Below are 27,338 nucleotides of genomic sequence, written 5' to 3'. Positions count from 1 at the left end.
GCCCTGAGGGAACAGAGCCCGAGCCGTGAGGGGACCGAGCCCCGGTGTCCCTGTAGAGCTCGCTCGGGCCGTGAGGGGACCGAACCCCGGTGCCCCTGTAGAGCTCGCTCGGGCCGTGAGGGGACCGAGCCCCGGTGCCCCCTGAAGAGCTCGCTCGGGCCGTGAGGGGACCGAGCCCCGGTGCCCCTGCAGAGCTCGCTCGGGCCGTGAGGGGACCGAACCCCGGTGCCCCTGCAGAGCTCGCTCGGGCCGTGAGGGGACCGAGCCCCGGTGCCCCTGCAGAGCTCGCTCGGGCCGTGAGGGGACCGAGCCCCGGTGCCCCTGCAGAGCTCGCTCGGGCCGTGAGGGGACCCGTGGGGGGCCCTCCCCGAAGGAAGCAGCGCGCGGGCTGAGGGGCAGGCTGACGTCACCGGGCGCGCGTCAAGCGCAGCCCGCGCGCGGGGGACTGGGCGCGCCCCCGCCCCGTGACGTCATCAGGTGGCGCGGCGGGAGGGCAGCGCGGGCATGGCGGCGGCGCGGGGCGGGCGGTGTCTGCTCGCGGCCCTGCGGCGCTCCGGGACCGCGCCCCGGCTGCGCCCGCCCGCAGGTGAGGGGGGACGGGCGGCGTGAGGGGCGCGGGCCCCGCGCTGAGGGGGCGGCCGGACCTCCATGGCTCGGCCCGGACGGGCGCGCCTGCCCGGAGTTGCGCTCGGCCTTGCGCGTCCTCTGGAGGTGCGGAGGGTCCGCGTCCCGCAGGCAGCGCCCGGTCGCTCTCGGCTGCTCGGAACGGCTCGGAACGGGCGCGGGCCCGGCAGCGCGCACAGCGCCCGGCGAGCTGAGCCGAGAGCGCCCAGCGCTCCTTCCCGGGGAGGGGCGAGTTCTCCTGGGGCTGTGCAGGGAATAGCGCGGGCTGGTGCGGGGCACGGAGCGAGCTCAGGGCCAGCAGCGGCTCCAGGGCCATGTCCACCCTCATACAGGGTGTACAGCGTGCTCCGGTCGTGTGGCACCGTGAGGTTCATGCCCTGGCTCGATAAGGGGTGTGTAATATATCCATGTTTATGTCCTGGTTCGTACAGCACTCCCAGTTCATCTCCTGGCCGTTATAAGGTGTGCAGGACATCCCGAGGTACCTGCTGGCTCATACAGGCTGCACAGCACATTCACATCGGGTGTCATGTCCCTGGTGCACGTTCACACAGGGAGTACAACCCAGTACCTGCATGAGAGCAGAAGGCAGAGAGAGGAGCACCTGTGTGAGAGCAGAAGGCAGAGAGAGGAGCACCTGTGTGAGAGCAGAAGGCAGAGAGAGGAGCACCTGTGTGAGAGCAGAAGGCAGCAGCAGCGTTGCTGTTCTTTGGTCAGTCACTACCAGGGGACTTTCCAGATGAGCCTGAAGGGTTTGTGTTTGCCAGGGGCGCACTTGGAGTTTCACCTCAGACAGCTGACAGGAGTTAGTGCTAAGAAAACCCAAACCCTGAGGCCTCAGTTATGAGATGTGCTCCCTTGTCAAGGCCCTCGTGCGCTGGAAATGTGCCTGTGAGCTGCCATTAGCCAAAGCATGGTGAGCAGTGTCCTGCCTGTCAGCAGCCTGTGCTGTGTTCCCTTATCTTGTTGGCCCCTAAGTGACAGATCTGCGTGTTGTTGCTGTGGTCTGTGATTTCCCTGCAGGTTATGGAGAGAAAACGTGACAGGGGGAATTGTGTGACAAATAGGGTCACTTTCAGGGTCGGGTTGTCAGGTTTATTGTGTCACAGAGTGCCACTTGGGTGTTTCTGGGCAATCCAGCTCTTCCTCCACAGAAATCCCCAGAGCCTTGTTAGCATCCATGTCTGGAATCAAAGCTGCTGCCCCTGGTGGGTCAGACCCTGCAGCAGAGCTGAGTTCTATCCCTTAAGCTGTCATTCAGCCCTCAGGGGAGAAGCAGTGAGCAGAGGCTGTGTGGGGTGGGGATAAGAGGGAGGAGTAGGATTCTGCTTTGGGCTGTCCTGGCTGCAGGCACAGCCCTCCCTCCCCTCACCGGGCAGAGCTGCAGTGTTTGCTTCAATTCAGAGGCTGGAGCTGGTGCAGAGCTTGTTGGGAGCTGTGTTGGTGTGAGTGGGTCAGGCAGGGAATTCTCTTTTCCCCACATTCTCAGGGATCTGGTGCCCAGCTCTGGAGCCTTTTTGTGTGAGGAGATCTGAGCTGGGAGTGTTTAATTGCTGGAGCTTTTCCTGCACCAGCTTCCCCGGGCTCCTGCCGACCCAAATTCTTCTCTTTTGTTTTGAGCCACAAACTGCTTTGTGCAGGGTTTCCCACCATGAATCTCTGCCTGCTGCTGGGCTCTGCTCACTGCAGGCCTTTTCCAGGAGAGGCTGGGCTGTGTTCCTGGGGGATCACTGAGGTGTCTGGATTGAAAGGAGCCCCTGAGGGCTTTGCTGTGAGTGTGTGAGGCAGGTCTGTGGCCGTGGGCACACTGGGATCACTTGGGATCACAGAGAGGTGGAATTTGGGGTGCAGTGGGGGTTTCTCCACCCTCACAGTGCAGTGATGGGAACAGGAAGGGGTGTGGGCTGTGCTAAAGCTCCACATTTGATTAACTCACTATCAAAAGCCCTGATTTGCCCCAACACATCACAGTGCAAATCTGGAGCAAGAGCCATTCCTTCTTTGTCACCTGGGCTTAGGAATTTGTTCCTGAGGCTCGTTATGAGTAGCACATCCCCTGTTACCTCAGCAGGTGCTTCTCAATAGCTCTTGTGTGCTGCTAATTGTGGTTTTATAGCAACCCAGAATAGCCAGGAGCCTTTTCTGCTCCCTTGCTCCAGGCAAGGACTCTCAAGAGGGAAATGGGCTGAAGGTGCTGCAGTTTGTATTTAATGAGCTGTGTCTCCCTGCCAGGGGACAGGCTGCTAATTAAGGATGATAAAACCAAACATTGCACAAATCTGACAGTAACTTCTGAATTGATGGCTGGTGATTTATTATTGTGCTTTGGAGGTAGGGAGGCAAAAAATGTGAATACATCAACAATTATAAATAGCCAGAAATAAAATTATAAGCAGCTGTAGTTTCTAGAGCTGGTGTTCATGGGCTGGGGGGTGACCTGTGTGGACTCTGGGGTTTTGCTGCCTGGACATCTGATGATAGAAATGAACTTAAGGTTTTAAGCTGCTGCTGATCTGTGTCTTTTTTGGGTCCTGGAATCAGAGAGTGAGCAAAATTCTCTCTTTTGTTTCTGCTGTTTGGGAGATGTGTCTGTGTGTGCTTATGTACAGTGCAGTATCCTACAGCACCCAGCATAAAATGAGTATAAAACAGATATAAACCCTGAGCTGCAGGCCCTTCCCCTCTGGAGCTGAGGGGCTGGACAGTGAGTGCTCTCTGCTCTCCACCTCAGCCAGGGCTGTGTGCCCCTTCCCAGGCAATGCAGGCAGAGGAATGGGAGTTGCAGAAGGTGTCCTGTGATAATGCAGCAGAGCTCTTTGTGACGCAGAGAGCACAGTAATGTGTGTGGGAGGTGTTCAGATGCATTTAGAACTATTTGTGGGCTCTTTTCTTTAAGGGCAGAATGACTGGGGAGTCATTCAAGCTTCTGGCTGGAGAAGTGGATCTTGATTCAAAGCTTTCTATGAGGAGGAGGAGGAAGAATGAGGACTGACAGCCTCCTCTGTCAGCTTTTAGGGATGAGGTGCAGGAGACAGAAGTGCTGTTGAAGCTCAGGGCTTCATGTTCACCTGCTCTGGAGCAGGTGAGAGCCCAGCATGATGGTGTGGAGCAGCAAGGCCTGTTCTTGATGACCACCCTGACTGTAAGACCTGCTGTGGGGGGCAGGAGGTTTGCAGAGCACTTGTGAAGTGAGCCTGAGCTACAGGATGAGGGATGTTGGTGAAGAGGCTGCAATGCAGAGTTCACTCGAGGGCTGTGGCAAGGTGGAGGAAGGCTCAGGAGGGACTGAGCTCCCTCAGCTGGCCTGGAGGGCAGGGGATGGCCTTGGGACCTGTGTCCAGGGAGGTCACAGATGTGCTTTGGGACTCTCACCATACTGTTGGGGTTTGGTTCAGTCTTTGGCTGTTTTTGTCCCCAGTTATCTGAAGAAAGGACCCCTTGAGAATGTCAGGTGCAGGGTTTGCCTCCTTCCCTTGCTGGATGAAACAGCCAACAGGCACAGAGTGAGCTGGAAGAAAACCTGAGCTTGTCACTGCTTCCAGCCATTTGTGCTGCTTATCCACGTTCTCCTGGCTCTGCCCAGGCTGTCCTGGCCCCTCCTGTGCTTCCCAGACCATCCATTGGTGTTCATAGGCCAAGGTGCTGCCTTCCCCTGCAGGGTCAGGTCTGCACCCTCTGGGATCCTGCTCTGGCATTCTCCCAGCAGTTCATGAATCACTCCAAGGAACAGGCTTTGGACAGAGGTCTGTGGTGCTGCAATGGTCTTTTTGTGACCAGGTTTGGTTTGATTCATCCCCCAACAGAGAGGAAACTGTTGGTTTCACCTGGGCATAATGAAAGGAGGAGAATTGGGAATCCCTGACCTTAAGGGGGTTGTGCCATTTCCTCACTGGTCTCATTTTCCCCACTGATTTTGTGACTGGTGGCCTTGCTGCTGCTGCATGTGCTGCTTGTCCTGGACCCAGCTTTGTTGGGGGGTGTAATCCCTGTGCTTGGACAGTCAAAGGCCAAATATTTATTGCCAATTTATATTTTCACAGGCAGTGATGTGAGAGGAAACAGCAGTGAAAGCTGCAGACTGCCTCTTCCTGGTTAATTCAGTGGGAAGGCTGCTAATTGTCATCTTCTGGATAAAATTTTGATTCAGAAGAGCCAAAGTAGCAGCTTGCCCTTTTTATGCAGTGAAGGCAATTCTGGAGGGGAATGGTGGGAGTTGGATGGAGAGGGAGCTGTTCAGACCCTCATGGGATTACCTAGGTGGGACCTCTGAGGAGTGCTCCTGTTGGTGCTGGACTTGTGATGTGTATTGAAATATCTTCATTTGTGTCTTTAGCAAAAGGAGCAGCATGTCTGCAAAGACAAATTCTCCACTGCTGGAGCCTCCAGCACCATGTTCCTGCCTCCAGCATTGCTGCTGTCAGGATGTACAGCACACAGACAGCAGAGAGCAAGGAGGAGGAGCCCCTGCACACCATCATCAGCAGTACAGAGAGCGTGAAAGGTGGGCCTGGCATAAATGTGGGGATGCTCTTGGGGGGCTCCTGGGTCAAGGTGTGGGGCAGGTGAGCCCTGCTTAGCAGTGCTGCTGCCTCTGGAGGAAGTGCAGGTGCTGCTCACCACATTCCTTCCATCTGTGTGGCACCATCACCTCCCAAACCCTGGGGGTGGAGGTCAGCATGGCCTTTACTGAGGAACTGGGACATCAGGACTGCATCCATGGCACAGCCAGGCAGGTGATGGTCAGCTCTGTGTGTGTGGAGGCTCCACAGGCACTGGAATTCGCTGAAAAGAGTTTTCTGTCCCAGAAGCAAGCTGTGCCTGCCCAGGTCATTGCTGTACATCATGGAGGTGTGATGAGAGTCCTGGTGTCAGCCCTTTAGCCAGAATGAATTGCTTTGCACAGCTTCAGGGACAGCTGCTCTAAAGCAGGCTGAGCAATGAGTTATTCCAGAACAGAAATAACATCTGAACTCTTCCTCTGTGGTTTTCTGGAGATACCTTTGAGATAGGCTCAAGTCCCTGGTGGGGTTGATGTGCTGCCCACACTCCAGCTTCACCCCATCCCTGGGGGATGTACATCCTCACCAGCAAGGCATGGCACAGGTGATGTGTTTTCCCAGAGTTTTCCAATGGCTCTTGCGGGAGAAATGAGTTCTCTAATGCCTCTTGCTATTTTTAAAAGGCCAAGGATTGTCTTTCAGCTCAGATGCTTTGTAGTTTTAGTTTTTTCTGAGGAGGTTTCACTTCCTGGGCACAGCTCCCTGCCTGCAGGGGTGGCAGTACAGATGCGTTCATCCAGCCTGGCCTTGGCTGGTTCATCCTCAGCACCTTCACAGGGAAGAATTTCTTCCCAATATCCCATCTAACCCTGCCCTCTGGCAGTGGAAACCATTCCCCCTTGTCCTGTCACTTCAGGCCCTTGTCCAAAGTCCCTCTGCAGCTCTCCTGGAGCCCTTTAGGCACTGGAACAGGCTCTTGGTGCTCCCTGAGCTTTCTTTTCTTCAAGCTGAACAACCCCAACCCTCCCTTTATTCCAGGTGCAGCCTCTAAACATGAGTTCCAGGCTGAAACAAAGAAACTGCTGGACATTGTTGCCTGTTCCCTGTACTCAGAGAAAGAGGTAAGACACCCTCAAATTGCTGGGAGACCTATTGGCAGAGCCCCATCTCTGTCTAGGGATACATCCAAAATGGTTGAGCTGGGAGAATAACTGTTCAGTTCCCAGTGAGTCCTGAGCTTTCATGTCAGGCTTTTTTGAATGATGTTTTTTAAGACACTTCGAAAATGTCTTTTTGAAAAAGTTTGTAGGTATAGCCAAGTGACTCCGAGCCGTGAGCCTCTGCATGGAGGAGCCTCCACATGGAGTTTGGACAAAGTGTTCTCCTGGCAGATAATGGGGAAGCACAGTTTGGGGAGCTGGGATCAGTTTGTGGGAGCCAGTGATCTCCCAGGTGTCTGGGAGGGCTGGGCAGGGCAGGCTGCAGGCTCAGGCTGTGTCTGTGCCCAGGTGTTCATCCGGGAGCTGATCTCCAACGGCAGCGACGCGCTGGAGAAGCTGCGGCACCGCCTGATGGCGGAGGGGAAAGCCTTGCCAGAGCTGGAGATCCACCTGCAGACAGACCCTGCAAAGGGAACCATCACCATCCAGGTAGGGTGTCATTCCCTGCTGCTCTCATCACTGCCCTGTATCCTGTGAGGAGTCACTGGAAGCTGAGCAGCAGCACAGTCCCCAGGCCTGCCCAAATATTCTGTCCTCAGCTCTGCTTCATGAGGGTGTAACCTCAGGATTTGATAAGAAGCCAGCAATGCTGTCTGCTCCCCATTTGTAGCCATAGGAAAATCTGCTGCTCCTTCTTTCCCTGTTGGGAAGTACCAGTGGCATTTCTCCCTTTTCTCCTTCTTTCCCTGTTGGAAAGTAGCAGTGGCTTTTCTCCCTCTACCCCTGCCCAGTGCACTTCCCAGGTTGTGTGAGTTTCTCACTAGTGGGTAAGTTGTGAATCTGGTTTCTTCCTGACCTTTGGGGAGGTTTTCATGCATCTCCTTAAGTCTGAGGTGTTACATGGTTTGCTTGCAGACCTTCTCTCTCCCCTGGGTGAGGGGAAATAAATGCCAGGGTAGTGAGAAGAACTTCTCATTCCTGTCTGTCTCTCTCTCTTCCTGCTGCAGGACAGGCTGAGCCCAGCTCCTGCTGAGGTTCTGCCCTCAGGCACAGTTGGCACTGTAGATTTGGGCAGTAGCACAGCACTCCCCTGTGCCCAGGTGTTGGTTGTCCCTGCTGGTGACAAAATGCTGATTGGGAGGGAGACAGTCTGTAAGAGCAGTCACCTGTGGGCCTCAGTGTGGGGCTGGGCCTTCTCTCTGTACTTTGATCGTGCTGGTGGCTCTTGTCCAGGGTGGGAGGCTGAGCCTCAGTTTTGGTGTTTTCTTGGCAGAGTTCCTAGTGTTAAGAAGGCAAACTGGTCATTTTCTTGTGGAGCTGTCAGCCATGAGTGTGGCTGTGGACATTCCTGGGAGAACAGAGGAGGAGGAGGATGAAGCAGGCAGCCCTGAGGGACCATGGCAGGTCCAGGGGAGATGTGGCACAGACAGAGCACACAGGCTGATATTTTTCATGTAGGACAGAAGCAGAGGGGGCTGTTGGAGGCTGCACAGTTATTTTATATTTCTGTTCCTCTGCAGAGCAAGTGCTGCAGTTGCCATGGGGAAGTTAGTGCTTGTCAGTGGGCACCACAGTCACCAAGCAGAGATTCTCAAACCATGGTGCAGGGGCTTTGCTATTCCTGTCACTCTGTTGCAGTTTTCTGACTCCTGTTAACACCAATTGTTTGAGGAGCCCTCACTTAGCCCTAGGCAGGGGGTCATTTCTGCCTTTCATCTTTCCCTTTTGAGGTTGTAGTGGACACAAAGCATCTGACTCCATCAAGACATTGTTCCCTCTCCTGCCCTGTCCCTGTGGCAGCTCTCCCCTTGTTTGGCAGTTTGGCTGGAGAGCTGCTTGCCCACCTTGAAGGGTGCCTGTGATGCCATCCCAGTCAGATGGGTTAAGGATTGGGATTTTATAACTCCCTGCCTGGCTGCCAGTGCCTCTCTAATGCCATTAAATGAGTCTTAACTAGGAAGCTTTTAAGTGCAGCAGTCCTGGGCTGTGGGGAGCAGTGAGAACAACGCTGCTCCAATCTCTTTAATAGCTTTGCCTTCTCCAGAGTGCCAAAAGCTCCTTACCTCCACTCAGGGGGTTATAAATAACTTCTTGAAGAAGCAAACTGCATACAATGATTACTGTGAGCAAGCATCATTCAGAACATTTCTCTGCCTTTCAGGAATGCAAAGGTGAAAGAAAGCTTGCTGCAGTGATTGAGGCAGAGATGGATCTTCCCTTTGCCACTGTTTTGTTTTCTGTAGCTACCAGGACCCACCAAAAAAGAGGCAGCAGGTCCCTCATACATGACCTGTAGAAACAGTCACCCCTTTTTTATTCCTGGAAAGGTCCCATTGTCTCACTCTGACCCCTGGATCCTTCTCAGATCTTCATGGTGCTCTGTGCCTCTGGATCTGCTGAATCTCTCCCCTTCTCTTCCAAGCCCTGTAGCATCTCTTTGTGTCTCACTGGGCTGAGAAAAGGCAGGTCTGTAAGGTGTGATGGCCATTACAGGCACATTCCTGGGGATTGTGTAGATCTGGTGTAGGACTGCACTCAGCTCTGTTCAGTGACTGCAGTTCTCCTTGTTCCCTGCCAGGACTGAATTCCAGCACAAGCACAGCAAGACTCAGAATTCTGGTGGATGTCCTCATGCAGGAATATTCCACCTAAGCATTGCAGTGTGGTAGCTGCTAAGAGGGACGTGTTACTGAATTCCACCACCTCCCTTCCTTCACCAAAGTCCTGTTGGTTTAGCAAATTCCACCATTTCCTCCATCCCTTTGCAAACTGCCTCATGTTTCTAGGACAGCTCCATCTGTAGCAGCCACAGCCTGCAAGGTCAGAGTGGTTAAGAAAATCCATTTGAAAATGTGAGGGGTGTGTTTCCAGTGAGAACAGCTCTGCAGAGCTCTGCAGCTCCACATGCTGAGGCTTTAGCAATGTGATTTTGGACCCTTTGAGGTGGGAACAGAGAGCCTCTTACAGACCCCAAGGCTCTGTGGGCACAGAGCTCACCTTCAGCACCTGCATGAGGTGACAGGGAGGTGACAGGCGCTTGGTGGTGTTGGAGCTGTGCAGTTCTGCTGTGCTGGTGGTGATGTGTGAGCTCAGGGCTGCAGCCCTGCTCCTTGCTGAGGCTTAATTTAGGGCTAGGACAGTTTAGAGGAAATGGTTTGAAATGTTTACAGAGCTGATGGCTGCTTCTGCTGGGGGAGGGAGTGTGCTTGCTGTTCCAGCATGGGGAGCAGCCGGGGCTTGGGCTGCTCCGTTCCCTTTGTTGGGCTTTCATCTCTCTGGTGCTGTCATCCAAAATCAGTGTCTGTGAAACCACAAAATCACCAGTTTGCTGTGTTGGGAGGAGTTAAAATGACTGCAAACACCACTCCTCCCTGCAACAGCTCCCTGTGTCACTGAGCAGATCTGTCCTGCCTCACAAACAGCCTGGAACAGGGGCTGGGCTCTTTGGGCTGTAGCAGGTCAGTGCAGATGCACCCTTGTGTCCCACAAAGCTGGGGACAGGTGGGAGCGGGTCCCCCTCCCCTGTGGGACCAGGCTGCAGCAGAGGGGGACCTGCACTGCAGCATCTGTGCCACTTGGGCTTGGGGAAGCAGGTGGAGGTAGAGGGGTAAATCTGGCTGTACTTTAGCAAGTCTTAGGTGCAATTAAACCTACAGAAACATGCCACAGATTGCAGGGGTGGGCTACAGCTTCCAGTGGTTGCATCATCTTTAACAAATCAGCCCAGGACCCAGAAATATAAACACATCTCAAATAACCCGTGGCCCAAGGAAGGAAGTGCACAATCCTTTAGTTCTCTTCACGGCAGAATCAGCGCAAATCCTGAATAAAACTGGGAAATTCCAAGTGGATGAAAGGCAGTACTTTTCTGGACAGTGGGTATTTAGACCTGGGTGGGTGGAGGCTGAGCCTGTGGTTTTGCAAAGGAAAGCTCAGGCTCTCTGCTTTGGACACCTTCCATGTACTGGGCCAAGATTACCTCGTGTTCACAGGCATCTGTTTTATTCTGGCTTTTCATCTGCTAGTTGCTGCTGCTGCAGATGCTTTAATGATCCCAAACCAGAATGTTGCTCTAGTGCAGCTGCTGTCCTGGTCTTGTGAATTTGAAGTCTTTAATCAAGGTATTTAAATAACAGTGGGCACATTTGCTAATCAGACATTTTGGGATTTTATTACCTTATCAGCTGGTGAAAGCAGCATGTCTTTATAATATACTCAGTGTTCTTCTGATGTCCTGTTGAGGTTTTACACTGAAAAAAAAGTGGCAAGTGTTTGTTCTGCAACAAAGCAAAGTGCAAGACACAATAGTTCAGCCAGGTAGCTCTAACTGGGAGCATTCCTTGCAGTGCACTCATGGCAGAGGCAGCAGTTAATGGCTGCTTAAGGGGTTGTTAGATGTAAGGAAGCTCTGCAAAACTTTAAATTGGGCTCAGGTAATGAGCAAAGCTAAACTAATCTTACACACCAGGTCTCTGCAAACATCCAGCACCCCCACCACAGGGTTGGAACAAAGGGCACAAAGGCACAAAGGTGCAGGGCAGCAGCAGCTTAGGTACCTTGGAGCTCTCCACACATAAAAAGGTGCTAAAAACAAAGTTCGGCTGATGTCTTTTTGGGGTAAATGTTACTGAGTTTAGTTCAACACTTGTGGCCACCAGCCCTTCATAGTCTGAAGGTCTGCAGCCTCTTTGTTGTCTTTTATAAGGGATAGTTTGGGGAGGATTTTTACTGTGCACCCTGAGAAGTACCAGAGGAGAAATTCACCCAGGTGAGGAGGTGGTGATTCTGAGGGGTAGCAGCAGGTCTTCTGTAATTAACATTCAGCTAATGAAGGGTCAGCACACTGTGTCTTGGTCTCTCCCAGCTGTAGAGAAACACCTGGCACATGGAACTAACTCTGAGCATATCCCTCACATTTTGTAATCTGAGAAGCCCCAGCTAAAATTTGCTTTGTGCTGTTCCAAATAGCTCTCCTGTGCCTGTGGTCAGCCTGGTAAAGCTTTTCTTGCAGGCTGCAGGGAGGGCTAGAACTGTGTGCAGGGGAAGGGAAGTTGTAATGCTGATGGAGCAAAGGCTGATGGTGGTGGGCAGAAGGAGTTTGGTGGTGGGTATAAGGTTGGGTGATGCCATGGTGGTTCCTGGTGGAGATGCCCAGCAGCCAGGCAGCAGCTGATGCAGCACAGAGCAGTGTGAGAAGGGCAGCAGAAATTCCACCAGCTGCTTCCTTGGATTTCATGGAGCTGGAGCTGCCAGAACTTGTGTGGGCCAGGTTCAGTTGCCTCCCATGACTGCAGAGTTCCTGCTCTGCAGAGCTCAGCTCCCATCTCTCCTCTGCTGCTGCTTTATTCCCATTCCCCTGAGCAGCTCCATGTGGTGAAGGGAGCCAAAGAAGAGCTGCAGAAAATGTGAATATGGCAAGGGTGGCTTGAATCTTCATCCTAATGATGGTGGGTGTCTTCATCCTAATCCACCCAGGTGTTTTCCTGCAGTAGGGAATGTCTGCTTTGCCAGGCTCTTCACTTTTTGCTCTCCCTGTCAGCATCCTGGCTGTTTGAGCTCTGCTTTCTTTGTTCGTGAGATTCACCCTCATCAAAGCAGTCTCCAGGAATTGTCATTAAGCATTCTGCAGTAAGTTTGGCAGGGCATTAGGAATTCAATAGCCAATAAATTAATGGGGTAAGGATGTATTTTTTTTTTAACACACTGGAATTTGGGAATGACATGCTGTGCTATAAATAGAAGTGGATCAGAGTTCTGTTCAGGGTCTGGCATGAAGAAAAACTGAACCAGATGCTGAAAGCTGTTCTTTCTGGCTTTTTCTTCCCTGGGGGAAGGGACCATGTCAGATTCCTGAGATTTTGCCATACGCTGTTTGTTTTCCTTGGCTTTTGATCTCTCACTGTTCAGATGGTACTGGGCATCATCCCTATTCTCAGCCAGGACTGGCCTGACTGGATTTAACCAAAGGAAAGGGATTGCTGTGCCCTGACTTGTGGGGGGCAGGAAAATGTCTTACCCACATGGCACCTCACAGGCTGAACAGTTCAATCCTTCAGTGCAGTTAAGCACCGCATTAAGAAATCCATACTGCCATTAACTGACTTTGTGGAAACAAGCCCAGTAAACGCTCCATGGGTGGCAGAGGTGACTCTGGCTCCTCACCTCTGAGCCACCTAGCAGCTCCCAGCTCTGTTGCAGCTGATGTTGCTGACCCTGCACACCAAATCCCAGTCCTGCTAAGGCACTGGGGGTGTGTGAGCCCGCTCTGGATGTGCCAGCTGCTGTCAGCTGTGATAACCATGCTCACAGGTTAGAGCTGAATCCCTCATGGGAATGAGAACCACATCTCACTTGGCTACTTTTGACCTCAGAGAGTGGCTCAGAGAACATGTAACTGGGTTCTTGGGATGCTTGTGTTGGGTAGAGAAGCTGCTGGGATTTGGGAGGGGGAATGGCACTTTTTTCTTGGGAGTGGTATCCTGGAGGGCAGTAGCCTGCCCTTTGCTCCTGTGGAAAATGTGTGTGGAGCAAGTCTGAAAACACACTGGACAACAGAAAGGGAAACATTTTTTTGTGAGAGGGTGGCCATCTCTAGCTGGGGTTTGCTGCTACCTTTGTTGCCTTGGTCTGTCATGCAAATTGAAGCTGCAGCCAGGTTTGAGACTTACTGCAGCCTTGTCTGGGTGGTGCTGCTGCAGGCTCTGCTGCTTGAGATGTGTGAGCTGAGGGGAGATGTTTATCTGCATGCAGCAGTGCAGTTCTGGAATAACCTGGGGGTGACAAGGAGCTTGGGCAGAGCATCACAAAGTGTAGCTGGTGCTTTGTATTTTGGCTGCTGTTCCCATGGTAATGTCTGCTGGACATTGGCAGCTTCATGCTCACACCATGGAGCACAGGGCTTGCAGAGAAGGGGCTGCATTACCTGAGAGTTGAGGGATTTGCTGCTCTGCTGCTGATTCCCAGTGTTCCACATCTGCAGGTTGCAAACAAGCTGCTTCTCTCTGCTCCTCAGCTCCCCCTCAGAGCAGTTCAGGAATGGAGGGTGTCTCTGTGCAGGACATCTGGCACTGTGGGGCCATGCCTGGGGTCACATCTCTTTCCTGCACTGCCATCCTGTGCTTTTTGGAGGGATGTAGAATCCAGCCTGTCCTGGCATGGTTTTGTCTTTCCTTGAGAAATGGCCAGAGTCTCTGAGCTTTCTGGTGGTTTGCAGGGAGCTGTGGCTGCCCCTGGGGCTCTGTGTTCCTGGCCATGGGCAGATGGAGTCACAGCTGTTGGATTTACTACTCAGAGGGGAAGGAGAGAGTGGGAGCTGGAGGCAGAAGTTACTTGGGTGCTGTTTGCTGGAGCAATGGTTCCCTGCTGGTATTTCAGCTGCAATTGCTGTTTCTTTTCAGGACACAGGGATTGGCATGACCCAGGAGGAGCTGATTTCTAACCTTGGTACCATTGCTCGATCAGGCTCAAAGGTAACTTGGGATGAGGACCCTTCTCCCTCCCTTAGAAAACTCTTCTCCATGTACAGCCACTTTTATTCTCCTAGTAATTTTTCATTCTGTTTTGTCCCTTGGCCCTCAGCCCAGCTGTGAAATGACACCCCTCTTAGGAGGTGAAACCTGCCTGTGGAGCCTCCTGGCTCTCAGTGGTGCCTGCTGTGCTGTGGGAGGCCCAGGGAGCCCAGGCAGTGCTGTTGGGCCCTGTGTGTAGCACTGCTGCACCCACTGCCCTCCCTCCAAACACCCTCCTGCCCAGCCATCCCTACAGAGGGGCACCCACCCATTGGCATTTGCCCCCTGTCCAGGGGAGCAGCAGCTCTGTCCCCACAGCAAGGTGTTGTACATGTGTTTGTTGTACATGTGTACCTGATATTTGATTTCATCTCTGGAGGCACCATTTTAAGGTTTCCTGCTCCCGATTCACTGAGCTCTCGCTTGTTTTCCTTTTACTGCTCCCCCTCTCCAGAGGTGCAGTCCCTGTGAGAAACCCTTTTCCTTGGGAACCTTCCTCAGAGCATGGGGTGAGGGTGCTGGCCTGCCAGGCTGCAGTGCCTGGGGAGCCCAGCTGGGCATTGATCACAACCCCCAGCAATGCCTGAAGTCACTGTGTGCTGATTTGTGTCTCCTTTGTTCCTGCAGGCTTTTCTGGATGCTCTGCAGAGCCAGGCTGAAGCCAGCAGTAAAATCATCGGCCAGTTTGGAGTGGGTTTCTATTCAGCCTTCATGGTGGCTGATAAAGTGGAGGTGTTCTCACAGTCAGCAGAGCCAGGCAGCCCAGGCCACCACTGGTCATCTGATGGGTGAGGCTACAGAGTGGGGTGGGCAGCATGGGGGGGCTGTGTGCAGACCAGGCATGGCCTGACAGCTCTGCAAGGACAGGGCTTCTGTGTTCTGTCAGGACCTGGCTGAGTGCTTTAGGTCCTGCTCTAGTTACACACAGTAACAAAGCAGGGCCAAATGTGCCAGGGTGGGAGCTGCAAGGGCAGGGTTGGTTTGTCAGAGCAGCCATGCTGTGGGCAGAGCACCTGGCTCTCCTGTTCATCCCTGCTGCAGGGAATCAGCTCAGGGGGCCACACAGCAGGGACAACTGAACCTCTTTGCTCCAATCATCCTCTCAGGTTTGGCTTGGGGCACCCACAGAGAGCAGAGCTTGTGCAGCACTGGGGGCTGCAGGCACATCTCCCTGCACAGCTGTGTGCTCATCCTTTGCTTTTGGCTTGAAGTTGCAAACATCTGTGATGGCAAAGCTGTTGGCTGCTGGACGTGTTGAAATTGGAGCTTCTGAGGGTGACAAGCGCAGCATCCCCTTAAAATTTCCTCAGAATAAAGAATTTACTACATTCTTTAAATTCTTGAGAAAAGTGAGACACCAGACTGGTTTGGGTTTTCAGTAGCTGGTGTCTTTGCAGAGCAGTGTGTCCTGGGTCTGGGGTCTCTGTTGGGAAAACAGTCACATGGGGTGGCTGGGGTGGTTTTTGGGGTTTCTCAGAGGCACAAGGAGCATTTTTTGCTTTTTCCTCTCAGCCTTGAAGTGCTGTGTGTGCTCTCAGTTGAACAGTTTCTCTGTGCTATCATGAGTGTACCTGAGGCACAAACTGACACAGTGTTTGTTTCTAATCCTAGTTCAGGGATGTTTGAGATTGCAGAAGCATCTGGGGTCAGAGCTGGGACTAAGATTATCATACACCTCAAAGAAGACTGCAAAGAGTTTGCAAATGAAGACAGAGTCAAGGGTGAGTAGTGGAGGGCAATGCTGTTACCCCTGGGGTCTCTTGGGGCTCACAGATGGGAGGTGAATTTACAGGGTTTTTTCCTCTTCTGCACGTCCTCTCACCTGCTGTTCCTGAGGGAATTCCTGCTGTGTTGTTTCCACAAAAGTGACCCTTCTGTGTCTTCTTTCCATTCCAGAGGTAGTGACAAAATACAGCAACTTCATCAGCTTCCCCCTGTACCTCAATGGGAGAAGAATTAACACATTACAGGTGAGGTGGAGGCCACAGGCAGAGCACTCATGGAGATGAACCTCTGTAATGCTCCTCTGGAGACAGGAAACAGCACAAAGCTGTCCCTGGAAACAGGGGAGGATTGTCCAGGGTATCACAGATCTTAAAGTGATCAGTTAATTAGAACAAAAGGAGACAATCCAGCTGCAACAGCTTCTTTGCATTTATTGTGGAAAAGTCTTGGAGATCAGCAAGATCTGTATCTTCCCTTGTCCTAAATTATTATTTCAGTGCTTTGTGATGCTTATTCTATTCAAGCCATGTGATGTGTTAGTACTGATGGGATTGCTCATATTGCTGGTGTGCTGACACCTCTCACTGCAGTTCTTTCTGTCCTTTACATGGAATAGCCACTGCCAGGGAGTGGTTGTGGTTTTTCAGCAGCTCACAGGGAGTGGTTGGGGTTTTTTCAGTAGCTCACAGCCTGATTTATTCCCAGCTCCTAGCTTGATGCTGGCATTTTCTGACCACTGACATTGTACTGCAGCCAGATCCATTTTACTGAGATGTTCTTGGCCCAATTGCAGGCATCACTTGGGAGAAATTAATTATCTTTAAAACAGAAATCTATGAATCATTTTCCTCCAGCATGTCCTCTTCTGATTGTTTAAAGCTTTCTCACCTAAGAGAGCAGGTAGAGAGCATTTGTGTGGCTTTTTTGTTTCCTGGAATGTGGCACTGACTGCACAGACTTTCAAGACTGTATTTAAACATTTTTCCACATGAATTTCTCTGAGGTTCTGTAATTGGTGTTATTAGTCACTGATTATTTATTTGGATTCCTGCATAATAGTGTTTCTGTTCCAAAGGCTTTCTGGCTGTGCCCCTTAAATTACAAAACCAGAAATAGCTTTAGACAGCTGTTGGCTCTCTCTGCCTGACAATCAATAGAACAGGCTCCCTGGAGAAGAGCAGTAGTAGAGCAAGGGGTGAAATACCCTTAATAGAGTCTTGGACTTTTATCTTCTTATCAGAAAGTCTGTTTTCCCTTGGGTTACAGCAACAGCTTGAGTCTCATTATGCTCCCATTTTGTGCCTTTTCTTTATCTAGGATCTGGGCTTTGTGCTTTTCCACACATCAGCATCAGTTCACTGCAAACAGAGCCACAGTTGGTTCCCTGGTGGGGTTTCTCCTCGTTGAGCTGCTGAATGCTCACAGCATGGAGCTGGGGTTTCTCTGGTCCAACTGGGATAACTGTTAGCTACAAGTGAGCCCCTGAGAATGCAGCACTTTCCCTAATACAGCAGAACACCTTAGCTCCTGTTCTCCCTGCCCCTGCACAGGCCCTGTGGATGCTGGAGCCCAAGGACATCGGAGAGTGGCAGCACGAGGAGTTTTACCGCTTCATAGCGCAGGCCTACGACAAACCCCGCTACGTCCTGCACTACAAAACCGACGCTCCCCTCAACATCCGCAGCATCTTCTACGTGCCCGAGCAAGTACGTGTGCTGTCCTGGAACTGGGACCTCTGCCCTGCTGCTCTGAGAGGGGAGAAGGGCAGAGATCCCTAGGGAAAGGAGGCAAACATGGCTGCAGGGTGGGGTATCTCTGCAGTGGGCTGCTGCTGCAGGGTAGTTGGGATACTGAGCCATGAGAGGAGTGGGGGGATGGCTTGGGTGGGTCCCTAGGGAAGAGAGCCAAGATTTCAGCTCTTGTTGGCTTCAGCATTGTAGGGAAGATCACAGTGTGATGTGGGCACCCTGCACAGTGCTGGTGTTACCTCCTGTCTCTTTTCCTGCAGAAGCCATCCATGTTTGACATCAGCAGGGAAATGGGCTCCAGCGTTGCCCTCTACAGCCGCAAAATCCTCATCCAAACCAAAGCTGCAGACATCCTGCCCAAGTGGCTGCGCTTCCTTAGAGGTGTGTGTGCAACCAGGAGTGGCACATTATGGACAATGGCTTCCACAGGGATGAGGCAGGGGCTGCCCTCCTGAGCCTGGCACTTGTTCAAGGGTTGCTTTGTGTTCCAGGTGTTGTGGACAGTGAGGATATACCCCTGAATCTCAGCAGGGAGCTTCTGCAGGAGAGTGCCCTGATCAGGTAAGCAAGAGTATCTCTGGACTGAGATACAAGGAAAAGATGTAAAGCCATGAGGGAAAGGGGACAGTGGACTCACTACAAGCCTCACTACAAGAGAGATGTTCACCTAAAATGTCTTGTCTGGCTCTAGCAGCTGTCTTTAAAAAGGCTTGTTCCTCCTGCAGGAAGCTCCGTGATGTTTTGCAGAAGAGGTTGATCAAGTTCTTCATTGACCAGAGCAAGAAGGACCCTGAGAAATATGCCAAATTCTTTGAGGAGTATGGGATGTTCATGAGAGAGGGGATTGTCACGATAGCAGAGCAGGATGTCAAGGTACCATGAGTCTTGAAACACTGAAGGCTGATGGAAAGATTACCATGAGCTGGGATGAGGGAGACTGCTACTTCCCATGGAACCTGCATGCCCATAACTTGTGTTCCTGGGTCTGCCAAGACCTATGGATTCTCTAGTGCCTAAACTTGCACTCTTTCTGGCTGGTGCTGCTTCCAATTTATTTTAAGACTCCATAGAGTCTCTGCACCCACGCTGTTGTCAGCCCTTGTCACAGACACATTTTATGAAAAATCCTTTCCTTAGGATTTTTTCTCCTGAGAAGCTGAGAGGCCTCAGGAACAAAATGTCAACAATGATTATCTGCTGCTGTGGAATGCAACAGGTGCATCTGTGATTGGTCTCATGTGGTTGTTTCTAATTAATGGCCAATCACAGTCAGCTGGCTCAGACTCTCTGTCCGAGACACAAGATTTTGTTATCATTCATTCCTTCCTTTTCTATTCTTAGCCAGCCTTCTGGTTAAATCCTTTCTTCTATTCTTTTAGTATAGTTTTAATATAACATATATCATAAAATAATAAATCAGCCTTCTGAAACATGGAGTCAGATCCTCATCTCCTCCCTCATCCTAAGACCCCTGTGAACATGGTCACAAGCCCTCTCTGGTGCAATGTCACCTACAACAGGCAATAAAGATGGGCCTTCCTCTTTTGTTGCCTAATTCTCATTTCCAGGAGAGCTTGACCTATGTCCTCCCTAGATCACTTTTCTGCCTCTTTAATATCTGGAGCAAGAAAGGAGGGATTCAGAATGCCCTGAGCCATTTTGTAGGGCTGCCCAGAGGCACAGGAATCCTTGGGGCTGGGAGGGGTCGGGTAGAGCTCAGTGACCCAGAGCCTGCTCTCACAAGAGCACGTTTCTGCAGGAGGACATAGCAAAGCTGCTGCGTTTCGAGTCATCGGCGCTGCCCGCGGGGCAGCTGACCAGCCTGAGCGACTACGGCTCGCGCATGAAGGCCGGCAGCAGGAACATCTACTACCTGTGTGCCCCCAACCGGCACCTGGCCGAGCACTCGCCCTACTTCGAGGCCATGAAGAAGAAGGACATGGAGGTGGGTGAGCAGTGGTGCCACATGTTGCAGTGTGATGTCATACCTTGCCTCAGTTTCCCGGTCCTTCCCCAGGTGCCAATCACCACTCCTTTAGTGCTGTCTGTCAATCCAGCATTCCAGAAGGGCGTGAGTGATTGGCAGAGTTCAAAAGATGCCTCTCAGCCCTGGGGACATTGGGCCATCTAGGTGTCATTTGTCCCCTGAGACTTCCCCCCCCCCAATACCTGGTTGGTGGGATCCCTACCCCTTCCCTCCTCCTCTCCCTGGGGTTAAAAGACACAGCAACCACGTGGTTCCATAGGTTCTGTTAGGGCTGTTGCTGGATTCAGAGGCCTGTGGGCTGGAATAAAACTCTGGATCCAAACCCTTCAGCAGAACCCAACTCCTTTCCTTCACCATCACCTTAAGCTTCTCAGCCAGAAGTAAACCTGAGCTCCTGCATGCCTGGACTTGTCCCAAGTGCCCAGCTGCAACATCCAGCTAGCCAAAGGTGTCTCTGAGGTGAAACCACCACAGCTGCTGCCTTTGGTCAAGCAGCAAGGGCCAGATGAGCTCAGGCAGTTCCATCTGGCTCTATTGGTATTAATTCCAACAGCCACAGGTGGGGAAACACCCTGAGCTGCTGCAGCAGTGGTCAGGGCTGGCCCTCAGGGCTGAGCAGGGCACTGAGGCCTGTGATGGAGCCCTGCCAGCACAGTGCCTTTGCCTGGCCCCCTCTGCCTCTGCTCTGTGGCATGAGGCCGGGAGGGACCTGTGACACAGTCTTAACCACAACATTAAACAAAAATCCATTCAGCTGTTAGGAGTATCCAAAGGAGGGCCGTGGGAGTGGTGAAGGGCATGGAGGAGAGGCCATATGAGGAGTGGCTGGGGGCACTTTGTCCGTTCAGCTGGAGGAAAGGAGACTGAGGGCAGACCTCATTGTGGTTTTCAACATCCTCACCAGGGCCAGCAGAGGGGCAGGTGTCAATCTCTTCACTCTCATGATCCAAGGGAATGGCTGGAGCTCAGCTGGGAGGTTTAGGTTTGGTATCAGGAGAGTTTTCACCCGGAGATGTTAGGCACTGGGACAGGCTCCCCAGGGAAGTGCTCACAGCACCAAGCCTGTCTGAGTTCAAGAAGCATTTGGACAATGCTCTCAGACACAGGGATTGCTGGGGTGTGCTGCACAGGGGAGAGCTGGGACAATGATCCTGATGGGTCCCCTATAACTCAGCATATTCTGTGATTTAGTACTTGTACAGACACTTGGTTCTTATATCTGTTTCCTACCTTTGCTGGACCCCAGAGCAAGGAGGCTGGGAGCTGCTGTGCAGTGCTGGAATTGTGTTAGAGTTGTCCTCTGTGGGCAGGTGGCCCTCTCAGGGCTGGAGTCAGTGCTGGTTCTCACTTTCCCTGGACTTGCTCAGCTGTGGACCTGCCACCCATGGTAACAAATCCCTCCAAGGGTTTGCTTTCATGTCAGGCCCTGAGTGGCAATCACTGTGGGGTTGAACCTGTGAGTTTCCTGTGTGATGTTCCTGCTGGTTGGTAGAGAGCTGCCTTGGGAAGGAGAGAATGCTGTTACACCCCAAACGTGTTGCTGTCCCTTTGTTGGCACAGGTGCTGTTCTGCTATGAGCAGTTTGATGAGCTGACACTCCTGCACCTCCGGGAGTTTGACAAGAAGAAGCTGATCTCTGTGGAGACAGACATTGTTGTTGATCACTATAAGGAGGAGAAGTTTGAGGAGAGCCGCCCAGGTACCGTGAGGGGACACCTTCCTCCCCTGCTCTTGCAGCTCCTGAACAAGAGCCTTCCACCCTCCCATTCTCATGGGAGGCAGCTTAGAGGTTTTGCAGATTGGTTTCATCTCACATGATCAAAGTTCAATGGAATGTCATGTGTAGAGTTGCCATGATTTTATTTCAACCCCATGCATATATCTGGTGCCCAGACAGAGGCAGGTAGCCCCTGGCAAGGGATGAGCCTGCCCTCTCCAGGTATGGCACAGTCTGGGATGAGGATATGTAGGTGTGTGCTGAGTGGTGCTGCACTCCCACTCCCACAGGAGAAATGATAAATGAAAGTGTGAAATGGAAGAGTGAAAACTGAGGTCATTGTCCATTGCACACTATAGATGCACACTCAGATGTGCCCTCTTTCCCTGGCAGCTGGAGAACGTCTGACAGAGAAGGAGGCTGAGGATCTGATGGCCTGGATGAGGAATGCCTTAGGCTCCCGAGTCACTGGGGTGAAGGTGGGTATTCTGTGTCTGGTAACTGAGTACAGGAGATACACAGAGGTAATGATCTAGGGAAAAAGGATGACAGTGTTTGGGGATCTGCTGCCACAGATTTTTCTTTGGACCCAGTGGGAAGACATTCTTCTCTGTGCCTCCTCTGTGTGTGTGAATGCTGGCATTTGTCATTGGATGGTCAGTGTGGCAGCAGAAGAGGCACATCTCAGTGTGTATTGAGCAAAGCCATTGCAATTGATGCTCAGGTTACCAGAGCAGGCTGGTGACTTTTCTTGCTTGTGGACTAGAAAGGTGTATTGGCAAGGAATGCTTTGGGTCCAGCTGCAGCCACTGCCTGTGGACTGTGGGGCCATTTGAGCCCCCATCTTTCCTGCTGGTTTAGATAGCTCTTGTGGAATGGAAAAGAATCATGAGGAGGCTTGGTGTGGATCTGTGCTGAGGAGACTCCAAGTCCTCAGACTTTCCCCACACGTCCAGGCTTTCCACATTGATAACAGTCCTTTGGAAGTCTCATTTTGCAATGTCTCATTGTTCTGCTGAAGTGCTGAGTTGAGGACATCAAGGGTTTGTCATCCTTCGCTTCTGCTTGATTTGTGAAAGCTTTTCAGAGTGTTTGCTTGAATGGTAGCTCTGTGTTGAGGGCTGCCAGTTTTACTGCAGGCTCTATCATCTGGGGCAAGGCAGGATCAGGATCTTGCAATCCTTGGGTGACCTTTTTCCATTCTGGAGGTGCACTGTCCATGGCAGCCCTGACAGCTGTTGTGCCGTGCCGTGCAGGTGACCACGCGGCTGGACACGCACCCTGCCATGATCACCGTGCTGGAGATGGGCGCTGCCCGCCACTTCCTGCGCATGCAGCAGCTGGCCAAGACCCAGGAGGAGCGAGCCCAGCTCCTGCAGCCCACCCTGGAGATCAACACAGGGTAAGGGACAGCACCAGCACCAGGCCTGGGGCACCGCAGCCTCTCAGGCGTGGAGGCAGTTTAAGGCTGCCACTTAGCAGAGTCCTCCCCATTAAGTGCAGTCAGTGCCACAGAGCCTTAATCTGTGAGGCTGCTTGGCCCCACACACAGTGTGCAGCCCTCTGGGGACCATGGGGGTTGTAGGGACAGATAGGAGAGAAGAGAGAAGCCCCCAGAACGGGAACAAGGAAGTTGACTTTGGTGACCCACTGTGACTTAGCTGCTCATTCTAGAAATAAATTTCTCACTGTGTCCTAAATCAGCAAGTTTCAATGTTGATCTCTCTGTTACAGGCATTCTCTGATTAAGAAGCTCAGCGAGCTGAAGGACAGTCAGCCTGATCTGGCCCAGATGTTGCTTGACCAGGTGAGAGCCAGACCTTCTCCAGAAGCAGCACCATCCTTCCCAGAACCAGCTTGCAGACCATGCATGGCAGGGAACAGGGTGAACCATTACAGTGGGCAGGAGTCACAGCCTTCTGTGGTCCCTGGGTATTTCTGGGACTTGTGGTCCATGTTTTCCTAGCAGGTGCCCTAGAAGACATTCCTGGTTTCAGCATGCAGGTCCTGGGAGGGACATTCCCTCCCTCAGGCAGGTTGCTTTGGTGCTTATTCAGTGCTTTCTTCTCTTTTTCAGATTTATGAGAATGCCATGATTGCAGCAGGACTGAATGAGGACCCCAGGCCAATGGTGAACCGGCTGAACGAGCTCCTTACCAGAATCCTGGAGAAGAACTGAGCCCCAAGGACTGAAGGATGAACTCTGTGCTGATCTTGCCTCAGGCACTGTCCAGCACAGGTTCATGGGCAGAGGCAGGGACAGTGCTGGGGACATCCAGCCCTCCCTGCACGGGGAGGAGCCACCTGTAATTATCAGATCATCAGCTTGTTCAAAGTGCAGTGCTCTTAGTGGGGACAAAATCCAGAGATTGTTGCTTAAATAATGTGCCCAAAATTTCTGACATGAGCCTGAAGAGCCTCATTTCATACTGTTTCTAAAAATAGCCTTTCTCAAAACAGATGTTGGCAGCAAGATCCCCAGTTAGGTCTGTGAATACACCCCCCTATCCACAAAATCCCTGCTCACCTTTGTGCTCTGAACAAGCACTGGAAAAATCAATTAATTAGGTAAGAAACCTGCAGGTCTGACCAGGCAGGAGCAGTTTGCTGGCATGGAGACAGCTTGCTGCCTTTGGCAGGCACAGACAGTCTTGGTGGAACGTGGCAGTGCAATCCCATGGCAGAAAAGATCACTGAGCTGCTGGCTAAGTGAGTTCATCCTGGTCTTGTGGAAAAAGGGAAGTAACTGGGAGGCAGCTTTCTACTGTGTGGCTTTCTGGAGAGTCTGGGATAAACTGCACACCTAGCTGATCTGTATTTATGATAAATAAACACTTATTTTCCAGACATCCCCCCCACTTCACTCTCCTCTCTATTTTGTTGGTCTTTATGTCTTCCAGCTGATGTTAGTTTCTTTGTCTCTCTTTGGATGCTGTCTGGTTCTTCAGGACATCAAGCACTGGACATGGTGGCTGTGAAATCAAGAGGGTGTAGAGGAAAAGCAGGAGAATCTGTAGCTGTGAACCTTGTTAGTTTTGTCTCTGACAATGGGATGTAGCCCTTGGTTTGAATCAGGCAGCAGTGGCTGTTCAGACAGAAATGCCATGCTAGAGTCCCTCTGTGTCTGCTTTACACCATGCAAATGCTTTATAAGAATCCTTTCTCCTGCTCAGTGGGGCTCTGAGCAGCCCTGCTATTTGTTTAGCTTATCTTTAAATTGCCAGATTAAGATGCTGGGACTGGGCTTGGTTAACTCTTTGGGTGCTGTGCTGGACAGGACAACCTCCAGCTCTTTAAGCTACAGGAAGCCTGGCTGTGCACAGAGGAGTGAAAAATTCCTGCTGCTTGGGGGACCATTTGAGAAGTTTTATTAATATCACCTAACACTTCATTTTTGTTCAGATGCAGAAGAGGAAAAAAATAATGACAGAGGGTGCTGAGACAATCAAGGAGCCATCTTCTCCATCCTACAGCTGGTGGTACATCTGTCAGGAACACTGTGGCCAGCAGGACCAGGGCAGTGACTGTCCCCATGGGCATTGCTGGGGCACCTCCAGTCCTGGGGGCAGTCCTGGTCCCCTCCCAACAAGAAAGACATTGAGGGGCTGGAGTATGTTCACAGAGAACAGAGCTCCTCACCAGGAGCAGCTGAGGGAGCTGGGGAGAAAAGGAGGCTCAGGGGGAAACTTCAGGCTCTGCACAACTCCCTGACAGGAGGGGACAGCCAGGTGGGAGTCAGGCTCTGCTCCCAGGGAACAGGGACAGGATGAGAGGAAACAGCCTCAAGTTATGCCAAGACAAGTTCAGATCAGATACTGGGGAAAATTCTTCACTGCAAAGGTGGTCAGGCACTGGCACAGCTGCCCAGGGCAGTGGTGGAGTCTCCATCCCTGGAGAGATTCAAAAGCCATGTGGATGTGGCACCTGGGACATGGGCTAGTGCTACACTAATGGCTGGACTTGAGGATCTTTTCCAACCCAAATGATTCTGTGATTGTAACATGGACTGAAGCAATTAAAACCTTTGCTGGTTTGTGCTGGGAGCAGCACAGCAGGTGAGTGTGGAATCCTGCAAGCTGCACACCTGATAAAGTGCCTAAAACCAGGAGTGTTGATACAATGAGCTGAGGCTGGATGCTGGTTTGTGACCTTTGCTGTGCTTGGAGCTGGCCATGAGCTGCCTGACACATCTTTAACCTCCCCATCCTGTGAATCCTCCAGGAATCCCAGCAGCCCTTCAAGTGCTCATTTTATGCTATGAGGGATTTGTGACTAAAATGTCACATAAGATGTCTGTTACTGGAGTGCACACCCACCCTGTGTCCCTGGGGAGAGGTGGTGATGGTCCTGGGATGCAGGAAGGAGCCAGCAGGAGGGTGCTTTGGCCCAAATCTCACATGTTCTATCACTGCTTTGTCTGAGCCACTGGATCCTCACCTCAGCTTTTCCTTTCATTTTGCAAACACCTGCAGGGAATGCTGGTGTGTGAGGATGATATTCCTGGCTAACAGAGCAGATCCTGGTGGGAAAAGGTGGATGTATGGCATCATGTTGATGAACAAACCAGAGTGCTGATAGGAACGTTGGGAAGCTGCTCTAAAGCTGGAGTCTGGATGATGATTCCATGTCTGAAAAAGCAACAGAGGCTCTTTGGTAAACAGTTTCCTGTAAGTAATGCTGCTTTGTGCAGAAAATTGATCTACTGGATTTAATTATTTTTCTGGGATCTTATTTACAGCTGCCTGACTTTATCTTGTGTTAGGTTCCTGGGGGTTTGTGGGGGGTTTTTCATTTTACACTACAAGTTAAACTCTGTGTGCTGAAAAGCCATTGGTGATAAACAGCATGGCTTCCTCTCCTGCCCTGCCCAGACCCATCAGCTGGGAAGTCAAACCTATATTCTCCAGGGCAGGAGATGGAAAATATTTATGGGGAGTGAAATGCAGTTGGAAAGGACATTCCAGAGACCTCGTGCCTCCAAACTTGGGCAGAATCCCTCTCACGTCTGCCGTGGGACGTTGGGACTGGACTGGCCATGAAGGGGATCAGGGGCCACACTCAGAACAGTTTTCTCTTGTCCAGACTTCCTGCTGAGCCCATCAGGAGTGTCTTGGGCAGGCTCCAGGTCTGTGATTTACAGACAAACCACAAGCCAGGAATCTGCACTCTAAGCTCCTTGAGCAGCAACTGTTTAAAACATTATGGGAAGAAATGGCCACTGTTTCCAAGAGAAGAAAACTTGGGAGTCATTAATAATGTTTAGCACTTCTGCAGTTATTAATTAATCCTCCTGCCCTTGTTGTGAAGTGAATCAGAATTATTCTTACTGTACAAATAAGGTTTGCATGGAGCTTAAATAGATTTCCTTAAGAGACACAGTCAATCTGCATTAAGGACACAGCACAGGACTCCAGAATCCCAGCACTGAGACAGATCCCTCAGGATCCAGAGGCATGAAAAGAATGGATTTGGATGAGGCAGTAAACACAAACTTACAGCACCTTCAAGGGGCTCTGCCCAACCCTGCTCAGCTGAAAGTTCTTCCCAGGGCAGTTCTAGGTCTGCCCAAATCTTACCCACTGAAATCATGTTGTTTCCCAATAACTCCTGGGTTCAAAAACTCCTGAGATTTCAGAGACTCTGTGGAAGCTTGGCTGCTTATTGGAATTATCCAGTACTAAGTCCTTTCCAGCTGGTTTTCTCCCCTATTGTTTGGGAAGAAAAGGATGCTAAAATCTGTTTTGGTCTCTACTCAGAACTACTCACCTCCTGATGCTTCTGGAGTGAGTGAAACATGGGTTTTCCTCTTCTTTCATCAGCAGGAAGGGAAAAAAATTGTCATTTGTTCTCCCTCTGTTCTCAGAATCATCTTTTGTTTCTCTGTTACCTCGTTTTACACTTCACCTGCATCTTCCCATGGCTGATGCTGTGGTTCCATGCAGCCCAGGCCAGGGGAGGGTTTTCTCTGCCTGGACACTCATTGTCCCAGGATAAACAGTGTTCCTTGGTGCTGGAGATCCTTCTAGCAATAATTTCATCTAAAATCACAAAATCCTTCCCATCACATCCCTCCTGGAACTGGTTTGACATGCAAACAAGTGGGAATAAGTGAAGTCTGCCATTAAGTCCTGGCTGAAATGGAAGAGCTGGCAGGAGCACAGGGACCAAAAGCTTCAGCAAGTACTTAAATTTGTAAAGACTCCTGATGGTCTCATTGTTAAATCTATTTACAGCAGCAGGAAAGATGAAAAATTAGGGAAAGAAGCAGTTTCCTTGTCTTTTTAAATCCACATGGCAATGAGTTTAATGAGTTGTCCATTAAACATCCATCCAGTGTTATTCCAGATGTCAGACAGGATCTGCAGGGGAT

The 27,338-nt window shown here is 51.5% G+C and overlaps 1 protein-coding gene across 1 annotated transcript; it reads left to right on the top strand.

Moving 5' to 3' along the window:
- The first annotated feature begins 490 nt into the window (after nt 1–490).
- Nucleotides 491–23,826, top strand: TRAP1 (TNF receptor associated protein 1). The gene is made up of 18 exons (XM_059484601.1): nt 491–586; nt 4,958–5,125; nt 6,162–6,244; nt 6,632–6,772; nt 13,681–13,752; nt 14,419–14,579; nt 15,403–15,512; nt 15,688–15,761; nt 17,067–17,222; nt 17,525–17,645; nt 17,756–17,825; nt 17,990–18,137; nt 19,024–19,209; nt 20,812–20,950; nt 21,362–21,447; nt 22,225–22,370; nt 22,703–22,775; nt 23,046–23,826. The coding sequence occupies exons 1-18, from the start codon at nt 505–507 to the stop codon at nt 23,145–23,147; spliced, it is 2,118 nt and encodes a 705-aa protein (XP_059340584.1). The 5' UTR covers nt 491–504; the 3' UTR covers nt 23,148–23,826.
- The last annotated feature ends 3,512 nt before the right edge of the window (nt 23,827–27,338 follow it).

The sequence above is a fragment of the Ammospiza nelsoni genome, chromosome 17 (genome assembly GCF_027579445.1).
Source record: "Ammospiza nelsoni isolate bAmmNel1 chromosome 17, bAmmNel1.pri, whole genome shotgun sequence".
Taxonomy (NCBI): domain Eukaryota; kingdom Metazoa; phylum Chordata; class Aves; order Passeriformes; family Passerellidae; genus Ammospiza; species Ammospiza nelsoni.
Note: the sequence above shows the minus strand (reverse complement) of the source record. Positions and strands in the feature narration are given on the sequence as shown.

What these genes read in the sequence shown, in the direction of transcription:
- TRAP1 (XM_059484601.1), top strand. Translation starts at nt 505, where the DNA reads ATGGCGGCGGCGCGGGGCGGGCGGTGTCTGCTCGCGGCCCTGCGGCGC. An exon ending in CAGTACAGAGAGCGTGAAAG is followed by an intron (nt 5,126 to 6,161) that starts GTGGGCCTGGCA and finishes CCTTTATTCCAG; the next exon opens with GTGCAGCCTCTAAACATGAG. An exon ending in CCCTGTACTCAGAGAAAGAG is followed by an intron (nt 6,245 to 6,631) that starts GTAAGACACCCT and finishes GTCTGTGCCCAG; the next exon opens with GTGTTCATCCGGGAGCTGAT.